This window comes from Cheilinus undulatus, linkage group 8 (assembly GCF_018320785.1).
Source record: "Cheilinus undulatus linkage group 8, ASM1832078v1, whole genome shotgun sequence".
Taxonomy (NCBI): Eukaryota; Metazoa; Chordata; class Actinopteri; order Labriformes; family Labridae; genus Cheilinus; species Cheilinus undulatus.
In genome coordinates, this window is record NC_054872.1 from 42,684,398 (window position 1) to 42,700,188 (window position 15,791).

Sequence of the window (15,791 nt, forward strand, 5' to 3'; positions counted from 1 at the left end):
TCTTTAAGAATGGGACTATTAAGCCTAAGGCAGCTCTCTCAAGATCCACTCATCCATACAGCCTCTGTCATGACATTGCCTCTCACTGGGCTGAAAGCAGTCACGTTCACTGATAACCTTTTCACACTGGCACATAACTCATCCAATCTGCTGCACCAGCTCTGAAGAAGTTCTGTTTTACATTGAGGTGTAAAATCTGCACCAAATTATACACCTAAAGAAGTTTATATGTGAATCAAGCTGTCCTAGGATTTATTTTAACATCTTAACTAACTGATGTGACCAAAAAGTATCTTTATTTCTCCATGCAGGCAGGAACTAGGGCCAGAGAACTTGTGTTTGTCCAGGTCATTCTTATGAATGCAATATCACAAGTATTTCTTCAGACTTTGCACACATGTCCTCTCTGACCCAAGGATGAACTGATTAGATCATGGACATTGCAAGCAAAGGTTTGGGTCATAAGGCGTTGTTTTCATCAGGTCAGGTCAGGTATGGAAGCATAAGCCTGTTCGGCACTTTGGGACATCAACCTTGGTCCTGTACTGCTCTGACCTCCTGATGGCCAAACTCCAGGCCTGCACCAGGCCCATGCCCTATCTTTCCAATTGTTCTCCCAGCTGCCCCCTCCATGATGGATGTGGATGTCCCCAGTGCCTGGACCAGCCCACTGGGTCCTGGGCACCCAGTATCTGGTAAGCTGGATCAGGCCCAGGAAGACAGGTGCATGTAAAAGTGCAGCTGACCCTTCCCATCTTTGCTCTCCTGAGCACGTCTGCATAAGACACAAAGACACACAGTTCTCTCTCAGCCATCAGTCAACGTCTAGATCTCACAAGAGTATAGTAGGGCTAAAAGGACCAATAAAAATAATGAAAGACACTGACTTTCGTCCACATGCTCAGATATGAGGAATGCCACACTGTCTTGTATCTGTCTGTTCGTCTGTGCAGTGGTCTGTCTTTCATCCCTTGCTTATGAATGGGATATTTGAAAAATGCATGAAGATATTCCCTTCAAACTCCTCAAAAACGTCCATTCTGATAAGATTTTGTAGGTCAAAGGTTTAAATTCAAGGTCACTGGGTCTTATGTTCATCGTGTTCTTGTGACTATAATATGTCAAGAATGCTTCAAGAAGTTTTCTTCAAACTTTGCATGAATGTCCACTCTGACTCAAGAATGATCTGATATGATTTTGGAGGTCAGAAGCCAAGGTCATTTGGTGTCATGTTTCACCCATTCTGAAGATTATGCTATTTTAAGAAAGTTTAGAGGATTTTTCTCCAAACTTTAAACCACTAGGCCATTTGCACCCCTGAAATCTTCATTCTTAATTTAAGGTTAAATATCACAATGCATTGTTGTTGGAAGAATGAAACAATCTCTGTTCAGAGAAACTCATATGAAGAGGAACTCCCCTTCTCCTCCTCATCCTCCAAGTTAGCTAGACTTTTAAAAGGGTACACAATGATAATTGTATTTGACTGAGGACTTGTATTTTAAGCCTATAATGAAAGCATCTCAACTGTTGCTACAACTTAAATATGAGCTGTGTGTAATTCTGGCCTGAATTTGAAATTAAAGGAAAGTTCAAACTAGGATAGCTTTAAACTTACACATAGCTGGTGCAATAAATGTAATGAGTTAGTGCCTACGTTTCATAAAATTTCCACAACTTTATCCTTTCTTTATATTTTTCAACCAGTCCTTCGGTAAAATCTCTGCTGCAAGTCAGTTTGACACACACTACCCTTTATTTGAGAACAGATGAGAAACTAACTGCAGACTGTAAACCAAATCTGTCGGATGTTTTTGGAGTAGAGACAACATGTGAGCGGCTCTGCAGCAGCAGTAATACATTGGTGTATGCAGGCACCAAATTTTCAAGGTCAAGGGTTTAAAGATTTCTTTTGATTATAATTTTAACATTCACTGCCAAACTGCTTCAAATTCAACATTGCACTTGGATGTTTACTGACTACATCTGACGGCAAACAGATGAATGGTTCTTAAGAAATGTGAAGGCCAGACAGACACGAAGACTTTAGAGTTCTGTTGTTAGCATGTTAAAAAGTCTGCAGAATACCAGGACTGTTCAGATGACTTCATCGTAGAGTTATTATCATAATTGGGACCACCTTCAAGATTTAGTATGGGTGTGAACTACAATGCTATGACTTTATTATAACATTACATTTTTTGTGAGTGACAAGTGCATTAAGTCTGTAGTACTTTTTCAGTCCTCATATAGAAACACTGTTCCAATGCCAAACATTAAATAAACATAAGGAAAAGAAAGACTTTTTTCTACTAAAGGAAAGTCATTTTCCCTGACACAGTCATAAAATGTTAATTAAGCCGCATATTTGCATAAAATGCTTATGCTGCACTGTAATTATCCAGCGAAATTAATGTCTTCATTATACGTTAATTACCTCCTCAACTTTAAAATGTTTTCTGGAACATTAAAGGTACACAGAAGTGAACTAAAAGGGAAAATGAATGCTTGTATGTAGCCTGATGTATTATGACAGCGTCAGAGGCGTGAAAAAAAAAAAAACAGTGAGGCATTTTGTGTTTGACTAATCGCAGATCGACTGTACGGCCCATACCTTCCATCTGAGTGTGTCACTGCAGCAGGTATCCAGCTGGGCTTTTTGTCAGATGTCAGCATTCATCAATATCTTAAGAAAAATGCAGTCTTTAGCCCGTTTATGTAAAGTGAATCAAGGCTGATGCATTAATGTTGTCATAAACACATGGATGGGCGTTTGGCAGGCGCTGTTCTTGCAGTTTAATCTGCTCCTGGCACAAGGGAGTATTCTGATCTGTCACCATTTTATTCTATTGATGATAGCGAGGTCATGTCTTTCAATTTTCTGAAAAGACCGATTCATTTTGAATCGTGGAGACGAATCGTCAATCCTACATGACTTCAAAATATGCTAATGTAGGCCGAGTAAAGAAGTATATGAACACCCTAAAAGCACACTGAATCCAATTACTTAAATAAAGAGAGACACATAAATCAGCCTGAGACTCCAGTTCTTTCTCTCCCTGCCAAGTCACTTCACTTGTGGGCAGAACATGACTCTAATACTGATTACAAGCACTGACACTGACATTTGCAAGGTTTTCTATCAAAATAAGAATTCCAGACTTTTTTGAATTGAATTGCATTATGTAAAGATGGACTTTACAAGAGAGTCATGTATGTCATGTGACTGTAGAGGCCCCTAGGTTGATATACTGTCTGTATTTGGTTCCCTGTTAGGAAAAGGTGTTTTTAACAGATTTCAAATGCTTCTTCTCGTAGAAAGACACTCTAATCTAGACCCCAAAACATACTGGGCAAAAATGGAGTTGAAGACCAGTACACTCTCTCCCTCTCTTTCTCATCACACTTCTTTTTCAAGTATAACATTGGCACTTGATATAGTTGTTTCTGCCTGGAGCATGCATGTATGGAGCTTGGGTCTGCTGAAGGTGGCAATGCTATTTAACCAGTGATGGCCATTTGGTAGGGTAGGTAAGAACAAGAACAAAAAGGTCTTCATGTTGTTATTGCTGGTGATTAGAGGTAGCTTTGAAGGGTCTATATCAGGGGTCATCAACTACATTTGTACAAGGGCCAGCTTTTTCCTATACAGACACTTAGGGGGCTGAACTTTTGACAGAACTAAAGGAACTTTTAATTTGGTCTATTTAACATGTTTTTGATTAAATAACTTTTATTTTCTCTTGAATGTATTACATTTTTAGGCTCTAACAGTGAGATCAGTCCCTATATCACAACCAGCTACAAGGGGGGCGATTGAGCTATTTTAGCGGGATATTTAACTGGCTGTCATGTCATCCATCACTCGGTGTGACGCTAATATGCTGTGTAGTGATGTGAAAAAACCCAAGTTGGAAAAGGGCATTCCCAAAACGCCTGAAGCCAAGAACTGGCATAGGAAACAACCGTTTTTGTCATAAATGGACTTAATAAATACATGTTAAACATGTTTGCTAATAATGGCTGACAGGTGGATTTCTGCAAAATGGATAAAACATAAAGTCATCCTCATTTAATTTTTTCAATTTCAATTTTTTTTTTTTTTTAAGCGAGACCATCTTTGTATGAAGAAGAAGAAAAAAGGAGAAAGATACCTGAAATACTACAACATCTTTTGCCTCTGCAAGTGTTATAAATTTGATAATGTTCTTTGGGCCGGATGGGAAGATGTGGGGGGCCTGATGTGGCCCCTGGGCCGCCAGTTGATGATCACCGGTCTATGTATAGTTGGGCTGGAAGGCCTGCCATGTGCTACGGTCAAGGGGGCATCAGCATTGTCCCCACTTGGACCATCAATGGACTGGGTTTGGTAGTGGCAATGCTTTGGCATCTAAGGGCTATGTGTTAGCTTATGTAACTTATCAGTAGCCTGTATTCTTTGTGGACCTCATGAAAAGTAGTTGCTACTGAGGTAGTTGCTAATGGGGATCCAACTAAATAAATAAATAAATATGGGCAAAATATGAATAAGGGGTCTTTTCACTGAGCAATTATCCTTTATTAGGGCACAAGTATCTTAAGAGTATTTCAGATGGCTATCTGCATCCCAATACTAACATATAAAGTGAAATGTGAAATAAAAAAGACATCACTTTATTAAATAACTAGAACTACTAATGTCATAGACATAAGGTCTAATAATCAAAACCTCTGACCTGTCACTAGTATGGCATGGGCAGACATCGGTTTCGACAGACAGATGGAAAACCTAAAACTATAATGCCTTTGGCCCCGGGTTGCAGGCATATAAAAATTCATGGAGCAAGCAATGTACTCACCATGTTGGTTTTCCAACATATTATGCCATGCACCAACATTCTCCTTGCTCTAAGGCTGTGAGACTGAGGGTGACAGCAGGGAGATCATGAATCTCATTCATGCAGAGTTAATGGCAGAGGTGGCAAAATTAAAACTTAGATATGATATTTGTAACACACCCAATTTTGGGTAATTTCTTGTGTTTAATTAACAAAAATCACAAACAAACTGTCTTAATTGCAAAAAACATTGGAAACATTTTGGCACTGATATGTACAATTTAGACAGCACGTGAGAGTCTCTGATGCTTTATTTCTGTCCTTTGCAACTTCTCAAAGAAGGGGTTAATTCTATGTCATGAAACAGGTGGAGTTTATTTAAATGTTTTAGTATTTTGTGATAATTTTTGTCTTTGAATTAAATCAGATTGTATTGTTTTGTTACAGTACATTTAACTATTAAATGCTTTTACCATGCACCTTTTTAAAAGCAGTTAATATCAATCTCTTATCAATCCCCTGAAAGGGGACATATTATGAAAAAAAATCACTGTTTCAGGCTCTTATAACAAATATATTTGCCCCTGGCCGGCCCATAATCCCCTAAAGTGCCAGAATAAATCCATTCTATTCCCCCCTCTCTTTCTTTCAGAAAATGTGTGCTGAAACAAGCTGTTCTCAGATTTTCCCCTCATGACCTCATGTGGGGAGTAAGCAACCCCCCCCCGAAGAAAGTTTCATGCTCCTCTGCTGATCCTCCTCTTAGCTGCCAGCTGAGATGCTGGATAGCTCAGTGGGTCATCATGCTGACTTTGATCTAGGAGACTATCAGTTCGACTCCCGGTCAGTTATCCTTAACTTTGGATAAAAGTGTCTGTAACATTGTAACATCAGGAGTGCCACATCCATTCCCTGAGAGAGGTGTGGTCAGGGGCGGAGTCAGACAGCTCATTAACATTTAAAGCCACAGACACAGAAACAGCTCATTCTGAGCAAGGCTGAAACAGAGGGGTTATTAGATATGCAAAAATCCAGTACTAGAGTGTTTTTTCAGCAACAAACTTCACAGGCATGTTTTGGGGACCTCTGAGAACAATATAAACTTGTCTTAAAAGGGTAAAATATGTCCCCTTTAAAGAGGTTGTCTCTGGCATAATAAATGAGGACTTGGGCAGACATAAGTACTGGGTACACACTGTTCAGTAGGGTTGTAAAGGCAATTCTAAATGTCTCCATTCTCTTAAGAAAAACATCAAATCTGGGTAGTATTTCCTAATTTAATCCTCTGAACTGCAAAGTGGATTTGGAGGCCAAAAGAGGGTTGTTGCTGGCATCATAAAAATGATAAAAACATCCATAATGGCCTATAGGATGAACTTCTTTGTCCACATGGAGCATAAACAAATGTTGACCTGAGGGACTGTCATGGTCCTCTTCTTCCTCTCTTCCTCAGATTATCTTCCATTGAGATCAAATAACCCCCAATAAGACTTTACCTTAAACATGTGACTGAAGTCCAAAAGCCTCAAAAACCATTCCAGTGAAGAGTGAAGTGATGGTATAATGTATCTTGCTATAATGACTCATTAAACAATCTTGGTGGACTCTAATTTCTCACTCACTGTGAATTAGTGTCGTCATTAAACCTCCATCAGCTCAGCGTTATATGTCAGGGATTTCATTAAACAGTTCATGCGTCTCTTCGTAGACTCCGTCTCTCACTCTGAACTTATGACAACCTCCATTTGCTTCTTTGTTGATCTGATAATTATTAATTGCCAGGGGTCATTAATCTCTTCTGGCTGTTTGGGTGTCAACACCACAGATGGTCCATAATAGTGTCAGTGCATTTTGGCCTTCAGCGGCCTGCTAACATATGTGAATGTGCTTAAAATGGGTGATATGAAGTGGCATCACTCTGTCAGCAGATGTCAAAACTTGGAGGGGACCCCATCAACTGATGTGTCAGTTATTTGACCGCTTTGTGGTCAGAGAGTCCCTCACAAGAAAACTGAAGGAAACATTTATCCAGATGAATCAGCACAACTGTTGAGGTGGCAGCGATGGCAGATTCAGCGACAGGAAACGTCGCCAGGGACGCCCTTAAAATAGCTGAGTGAGACGGAGAGGTGGAGGGTGACGGAAGAGGAAGAAACTGAGCGGGACATTTGTAGGGAGCCCGAGAGAGACTGAGTCAGGCAAAACAAACAGAGGAAGAAAGCTATCTGACGGTCAGTTTCACAGAGTCCGAGGAGAGTCGGAGAAGACGGCACAGGAATATAAAGCAGACAAAGACGAGACGAAAACTTCTACACAGAGCTAGGAAGAAACAACTCAAAGATGTGTAATATTATCAAGCAATCATTAAATAAATATCATTTCAAAGCACAGTAAAAGATTAATCGCTCAACCTGCCAAAAGAAAAGCAAGATAAAGTCTGTAGGAAAGAACACAACTGCCTAAAGCTGGGATCAGGTGGGATGCTTTTATCTGTGCTCAGATGCAGACTGCTGCTGTGAGCGTTGTTACTTACAGAGAGACTAATGGCTCAAAGGATGCAAAGAGCTTTACATCACTGTCGTTGCTATGCAACTATCCCATTATTTTACCAAGCTAACCTAAAGTAATGAGGACGATGATGCTTTTTTTTAAAACAAAAAGAATCAAAAAGGAGGAGACGCTGAATTAAAGACATATCTTGTGCATTAACTGTTCTGTGAAATCAGGAGCCTGTGTCCTTCGATCTGATTCTAATTGATTAAATCTTTAAAAACTTGTTGAACTTTGATTAAAACATCAATCAGCATATTTTGGAGTCAAAGGCTTAAAGTTGTTTCTGCTCACCCATCTCTGGATGGTGTCGTCCCTCAACAGGAACGCTGACTGTCCGCCGCAGCAGCTTGTTCCTGTGGGACTCTGAGCGCCTCTCGCGCATCAGCAAAGGGTGTACCTGCAAAAACACAGGGGAAGAGAGGGGGAGAGAGAGAGAGCACGAGGTCAGTACATGCACATAGACTCCTAAAGTGATGCATCCTGTTCTGTACAGAATATGAAAACACAAGAGGTTCGCACTCTTCTAGTCTCTAATGAAATATAATAACCACTGTGTTCACATTTTTGCTTTATCACTGAAAAACTTGGGGTGATTTCACTTTTAGGCCCAGATCTGAGTACACTTGACCCCAAAGTCTGGTCCTATTAGGTCATAAAGACGAATATTCAGGCACTGTGCCAGAGTCTACTTGAAGATGTGTTCTCAGGCTTAAGTCATGTGCACTCAGGTATGATACCCAGAGGATTTAAATATACCCATATTCATCAATGGGTAGAGCTGTGAAGTCAATTATTAACGTCTTCTGTCATATCCATGCGACCCAGGTCCATCTCATCCTCAGAGCGGTACAGTAGATAAGCAAGTATGAAGTGGGCTGTTGATGTCTGAAAAAATTAGGGAAAAAATCCGTAAAAGCCAGCAGGACAGACTCAATTGTCTGTGCCGGGTATAAACAAAAGTCCACCTGAGTGAACTACGCACAGAACGCTACCTACTGTATAGGACAGAATACGAAGGTGTGCATAGGCAAGGAAAGATGTCACTAAGGAGAAAGAAGACCAGCGGGGCAAAGGGGGCACAATCGCACCCAAGCAGGATATGAAGCAGCTGTGCCTACTATGAAAAGCTGAGGCTAAATTTACATCAGAATTTTATCAGCTGGAAGTCATTTTGGAGATGATAAGAATAATCAAGAGAAGCAGCTAAATTTGATTGGTGACTATACCTTGTAATTTTTGTCTCTGTTTTGGTATTTCTTCTTGTGTATAGTGGAGAGTTGTGTAGAGTTTGTCAGTACATTTTATTGTTTTGTAATTATTTGTTTTGGGGACTTTTTATGACTTTATTTAGAGAGAAGGACAGTGGATAAAGTTGAAAACAGGAATGAGAGTGAGAGATATGTGGGAAAGGAGCCACAGACTGGAACCCAAGCATCACTCATGTAGATTTCTTTTTACTCTTTTAAAAATTAACATAAATATTCAAAAGGTATTTTTAAGGTTTTCTAAAAAATAAAACAATGGTTAAAACCTCAGACTAGGGATGCACTACTTCCAATCGAACAGCCAATTCAGGGTTTTTTTTTTTCTGATCTGACCTGCAAATATATTTGGGCCAGTATCGATTTTATATCTTTAAAACTATTACTGACATCAAAATAACATTTCTGGCCCTTTCTTTAAAGGATGTTTTTTTTTTTTTTTTTTTTGTTAAAACACTGGTTGTTGGGGTGCACTGGTAGTCGAGTGGTTAAGGCAGGCGACCCGGGTTCGAATCTGGCCTGTGGCACTATTTCCTGCATGTCTCTCCCTGCTCTCTTCCCTATTTCTGACTCTATCCACTGTCCTATCTAATAAAGGCAAAAAGGCCAAAATAAATCTTAAAAAAAAAAAAAACACCAGTTGTTAATTAATTCACCCAAACAAATTTCCACCAGAGCTTTTCAAGTCACAGCTTTTATTTCCTGAATTCTAGCTTACTTTTATTTGTGGCGGGAGTGTTTTGATATTAATTAAGTAATTTTCTTTTTTTTTTTTTGATAATTTATCTATTTGAATAACATTAATTTAATATCTGTATCAAGCCTAGTCATTTGCTCATCTATGACCACCAAATAAATTGGTAATACAAGAGAGGACTGGCCAGTCACTAGTTACGGCTGAGTGGGCCCAAAATCGTCTAATTCTGGTCTCTGGCCGGACTATCAGTGCGACTTTACCTCAGACAGACAACAAACAAGAAAATAAGAGAGTCCACCTGCTATTCTTGAGTATAATGAAGGTCAGATACAACCCTCGATAAGATAACTACATTTAGAAATGTCACTCATCAGCTTTGACCAATATTAATACCCTTATCCTTACCTTGACCAGGCCAAGTCCTTATTAGCTCCCCCAAGGAGGTTATGTGATCAGTAGGGTTTGTTAGTTTGTTAGTGTATTTGTTAGCAACATAACTCAAAAGTTATGGACGGATTTTGATGAAATTTTCAGGAAATGTCAGAAGTGGCGTAAGGAAGAACTGATTAGATTTTGGGAGTGATTCGGATCACCATCTGGATCCAGCAATTTTTTAAAGGATTCTGTACTACTGGGAGATAGGGCTAATGGTCTGCGCTCTCCTAGTGCTTTTCTAGTTGATTCTAGTATTGATTTTTTTCTATTATTATTTAGAGTGCTTAAATGGCTGCAGATGACTGCCAATCTGCTTGTTTACCAGCTGAAATCAAACAAATGTTGCCTATTCTGTAACCTAATTAGCTTTAATCCTGCTGGTTTCAATATGGCTTCCAACACTGGATTGCTATTTTTAACTAACAAACCCTGCTACGATGTTTTGGGATTTTACCACTGCTAATTTGAGTGGACGATGATGGTTGACGATGATGAGTTTTATAAGCTGACAGTGGAAGGTGCTGCATGTATGTCAGTTTCATTTAATGCTGGCGTGCTTAAATGCTGGCCATTTAATCATATTCAAAAACATTTTGTCATAATTTTTTTGTGCACTAGAAATTTGATTTTAACAATGTGACTCAACTTGGAATAGAAAGTCACATTATTGGCCACATTATTGGACCTATGAGACTCAACGGAGAGTGAAGTTCTGATTGTGGGGTTTTGAAAAATGCAGACCAGGTATATACAGTATTGAATCAAATTTCATTCTCAATCCCCATCACTTACTTGATATTCCTTTATGTCTTAGTGAACTGCTAAAAAGGATAGAAAGAGAAAGAGAATGCATATCTGCAGCTCTGAGAAATTCTAAGCTATCATCCTCAGCTATTCACTGTATGATACAACACATCTGATTTGGAGAATGAGAAGACAAAAAGAGAGTATAAAAATGTATACTGAAAAAAATAAAACCACATTTCACAGCTCTGCCACAGTTTGGCCCACAGTCCCTGAATTCATAAAAGTGAGACTTGAGGGAGAATAAATGGGAGAATGTGCCACACTAATCAGCGATAGTGGCTGGTGCTTCTGAAACATCACAGTGACACTCTAAAAATACAGCATACACTGTAAAGTACAGAACTATAAATCTCCACTGAACTCCAAAGCTGCTACTGCGCTGGCACTGGGCCCCGCAACACCAACAAAATCACACAGAAATGTTAACTGACTCCAAAATGTATGACTTTCTTTTAAAATAGCACACGGTGATGAACTACTGGATGAAAAGCATTGTATAAGACTGCATTAGTTTAGCTAGGCTTATTAAATAAACTGGCAGCTGAGTGTATGGAGATGTTTTTTTTAGCATTCTCTCTCTGATAGGTTTTATTGCAAGCAATTCTAGTTAATATTGCTCTGAGTCTGCTTGATGTGTAAATGGCCAATACATTACTTAAGAAGTGATAATGCACTCCCTGGCAATTTATTAGTGCACTGATGCAAACCCAGTTCATCCATTCAGTCACAGGAGAAAGTTTACAATGTCCAGTTTTTGGTTAAAACATACTGGTGCTGATGATATTCAGTCCAATAATGCTCCCTCTCAGGTGAAATACTAACACCAGTCTTTAAAATGAGTAAGATGATGGATCTTACTGTTATTTCATTGATTACTCTTCATTTTACTGGCTGTTCTAACCTGCACAGACGTGGTTTAGGTTATTAAATGGGTCTTAAAAAATGATCCTACTGGCATTAAGCATGAAGGTGCAAAAACAACTGCAGGAATAGAGGAGTCAGAGAGGGTGATATGAAATGAGATCTCCAACGTAAAAACATCACCCATTAAGAGTTATCTTTCTAGGGATTCCACAAGTGACCTTTTTGACAGTTTGACTAGTCACTAGTCACTACAGTAGACAACCAAGTCTTCTATGTGCTTTCTGACCTTACTCAGGACTCTACAGCAGGAAGTGTAACGCTCCTATTTGCATCATCCCAGGTAAGTGCTCTAAGAGTTTAGAAGTTTTAGATGGTGTTGCACGGCTGCCGCCATTGTGCTACGTTTTGTTTCCTTGTGGCATCATGGTTGCTGACCTATGTACAACTCTCAACAAAGATTGTAAGAATATGAGATGACTCACTCCTGATCAATCTCTGTACCGGGAAAACAATATCATGGACACATACAGCATAAGAAGCATGCATAATGATTAGCATATTTTGACATTTTCACTTAGCTATGGATGCATTGTGTGTGTTGTAAACAATGTTAGTGCTAGTGTAGTAGTAAGCAATGTGAGAGACAGCAGCTTAGTCTGAGTCAGTAGTGTGTTCTCTCCTCTCTAAGTTTGATGTCTGTATTAACAGCAACACCAAGTGTTAGTACTCTATCAGCCTGTCTGTGGTTTTAGTATGAGCTGCAGCGACTTGTATTACAATGGCTTCAACAACTGTTTACAGGTGTTTTTAGCTCATGGCTCACTTGTTTTAAGTCCATGATGATTCAAAGAAGCAGTGAGGTCAGAGAAGCAGCTCTAAAGTGTGATATTGAGGATGACTGTAAACACAAGCTAAGTTAAATCAATGATAAATGTGGTACTTCTGACAAATCCTTCACAATTAAAGTCTGCAGTTGTTTTCTTTGAGTGCTTTTATGTAAGCGCCTACATTAGGAGATGTAATGATTTCAGTTTCAAATTGCTTATTAATGTCAATTTTTAGTTTATAAAAACTTCACTTTGTTGACGCCTGCTGCAATAGTCCCAAAATACATCCTGTTTAGTTAACTTTTGTTTTATTTATTTGAAGAGGGTTTTTTCTTTTTTGCAGATATTTCTATCTACATATTAACTTTTCACACAATGTTAGACTTTAATTTAAATATTCTCTGTAGTAGCCATGTGGGGCTGCTGGTTGTCTACAGTTGTTGCTGCTGTTGGCAGGGCACTACAAACTCAAATATTTCACTTGAAAACATTACATTTGTTGTTGCTACCTGTTTGTTTGTGAAACCAGCAGAAAGTTTGAATATATTTACTGGGAATGATAATGATTTTTTATGCATTCTAAGATATTTTTATTGTTGAATAAGAAATCCTGTTTCGGGTTTACTTGAGCATTGTTTAACCTTACACATGATAATATTGGGTATTGGTAAATATGTACCAGAATCAGATTGGAACAGAAAAAAGTCGATCAGCCCATTGCTAGTATCAGTTGAACTGTTTCAACAATGTTGACTAAAAATAAGAGTGTGTTGCAGGTTAAGGCACAACACTCCCAAGCACACTCTGCTATAAAGAGAGAGAATCTGCCCTGTTTACACATGACAAAATTAGCACAACACAGTACGTGGCACAGTAACACTTCAACCCTGATGACTTAAATAATCTTTAGAAGCTATAATCGTAACCACAACTGAAACCTAATTGGCTAGCACTACCATACTGACATCTGTTTTGATACCAAGGCCAAGGCTGCCTTGGTATTGACATACTACTAATAGAAGTAAACGGCAAAGGCAATTAGATTAACCTTAAAATAATGTAAAGAGCCTACATAAAAAAGATATTTACTTTTAAATTATCATTAATTATCCAGACCTTTCTGAGGAGAGTTTCTGGTTTGTGGACTTCAGAGCTGTATCTCTACTCTTTGCAGATGATGTGGTTCTGTAACATCCAGCATGCAATGGGGCAGTTTGCAGCTAATTCTTTAAAAAAAAAAGTCTAAACTGGGCTAACTCAAGTCCCTCCAGTCTGACAGCAACGTTTTTCCAAACATTCTGGCCTGCTCTTTTGAGATGTGAAGTTAGACACTGCTTCAGCTGGAGGAGTCAAGTATCTTGGATCCTTGTCCATGAAAAAGGGTTATTGATTGTGAGATTAACTGACTGGTGTGGTGTCAGCAGTAATGCAGTCATTACAACAACCCCTTAGAGAGAGGAAGCTGAGTCGAAGGGCAAAGCTTTTGATCCACCAGTGGAATTTCTTTCCAACAAAATCTGTATTGAGCCTTAGGTTGTGACAAAAGGATGACATCATGGACGCAAGAAGCTGAAATGAGCTTCTTATGCAAGGTGGCGGGGCTCAGTCTTGGAGACAAAGTTAGGTAAGAAATCTGGAAGAAGCTGTGCATAGGTCTGCTGGTCTTCATTGCAAACTTGAGGGATCTTGCCTTTGAATGTTTTGGGATGCCCTGGGAAAAGCTGCAAAATGTTGCTGGGGAACAGGATGTCTCGCCTTCCATTCTTTTGATGTAAAGGCGACTCAGCCAGTCAGCCAGCTCTTAGAAGAGTTCTGGCTGTGCCAAACTCCTTCCATTTGAATATTATGGAGGCTGCTGTGCTCTTGGGAACCTCCAGTGGAGAAATGTTATTGTAGCTTTCCCTAGACCTGTGCCTGTCAACAATCCTGTCTCTGAGCTCTGCAGGCAGTTCCTTTGACCTCATGGCATGTCATGTCAGCTGTGAGGCTTTCTATAGAGAGATGTATGCCTTTTGTATCATGTCCAATCAGCTGAATTTGCCTCCAATCTAGGTGTAGAAACATCTCAGAAATGATCAAGAGAAATGGGAGGAACCTGAGCTACACTTCAAGTGTGGATGCAAAGGGTCTGAATACTTATGTCAATGTGATATTTCAGTTTATAACATTTGCAAAATATTCAAAACTTCTCTTTCCACTTTGTCAGGATGGGGTGCCTTAAGCCGTGTTTCCATCAGGGGGGTCCGGTTTGATTCAGTCCGGTTTGGTATGGTTTGGTACGCTAAACCCCCAAATAGTTTGCGTTTCCACAGACACCCGTGCTCTCACTTGGGTGGGCGGGGCTGTAAAAGCATGCATGTAAAGTCACAGACAGCGGGAGTCAGCTGTTGCAGTAGTAGAGTTATATAAAGGATGAATGACAGAAATCAGGAGGAAATTAGCAGTAAACAGCTTTATTTCAGCTGAAAGTGCTTTTTAAAAAAATAACTACATCTTAATTATGTTAACCGCTGTCAGTACAGATCCTTAGCTGATGGAATACATGTACAGAGACGGTTTGAGTCTTAACGCTATGTTAATATGTGAGTATATCTAGTCTAGAACAGTTTATACGACAAAATATGAAAGTTTAGAGCTGTACTGTGAGAACTCACCGCATTAAAAATAAAGTTAAAGTTCAGCTGGTGTTAAAATCAAGCTTAAGTCAGAAATCTGGGGTGTGCTGATCTCATTGTAAAATAGTCTACAGCCTGAAGTTTTACGAGCCCATTCAACAACCACAGAGCGATGTTTTCACAGGTTATCTAACGTAAGAAGTTGATTAATAACTAGTTACAGATGAGAGTGAACTGTTCTAAGGCTTTGTATTCACAAAACTTCTGCATTAATTTAATTTCTCATTCATCGCAGATGGATCAGGCTGATGTGAGCCTTAGGGCTCTGCTTTGTGTTCTTAAAATCATCCAGATAAACGTCAGGAAACTTGATTTGTGGCCAGATATTAATATCCATAGACTAGGAAACAGTCTGGATCTCCGTCGAGTCCAAATATTTTCCATCTAGGCAGATATTAGTCCATTTTTCTCCCATTTTCGCCAGCTTCTCACAGCACAGACTTCCTTGTTTGAAGCCCGGAGGCGAGCAGCTGAGTCACACGCTGACATGACGTCAGTGCAGCCCCTATTGTTGTGTGTGTAGCTCCACCTTTTTGGTACGGTTAGGTAAGATTGGCACCCCTATGGAAGGGTGCCGAAAAGTGGGACGGTACGGGTCAGTTTTTTGGGACCCTTTCTCCATGGAAACGCCAAAAAAAGCGTGCCGTACCGCACCAAACTGAGCCGGACCACTCAGTGGAAACGACCTATTACTTTCACATGTAATGTCTAGCTTGGAGGATGAAATGGGCCCCTCCTGTACAGATATGAGTGTTTTTGAAAAGACAGGGGACGTTTAGGAATGACTTTACAACTCTACTCTCCGAAGAGTACCCAGTACCCATGCCCTAGTCCTCATGAATCATGCCAGGAAC

General features: G+C 39.6%; 1 protein-coding gene across 8 annotated transcripts in view; it reads right to left on the reverse strand.

The window, feature by feature from the left end:
* The window catches only part of syngap1b (synaptic Ras GTPase activating protein 1b), a 319,808-nt gene that overhangs the window by 175,693 nt on the left and 128,324 nt on the right, over window positions 1–15,791 (reverse strand). For all 8 annotated transcript variants that reach the window (XM_041793457.1, XM_041793462.1, XM_041793461.1 and 5 more), the window contains exon 3: window positions 7,662–7,767. In XM_041793457.1, the coding sequence (XP_041649391.1) occupies window positions 7,662–7,767 (106 nt within the window). The remainder of the gene's footprint in view (window positions 1–7,661; window positions 7,768–15,791) is intronic.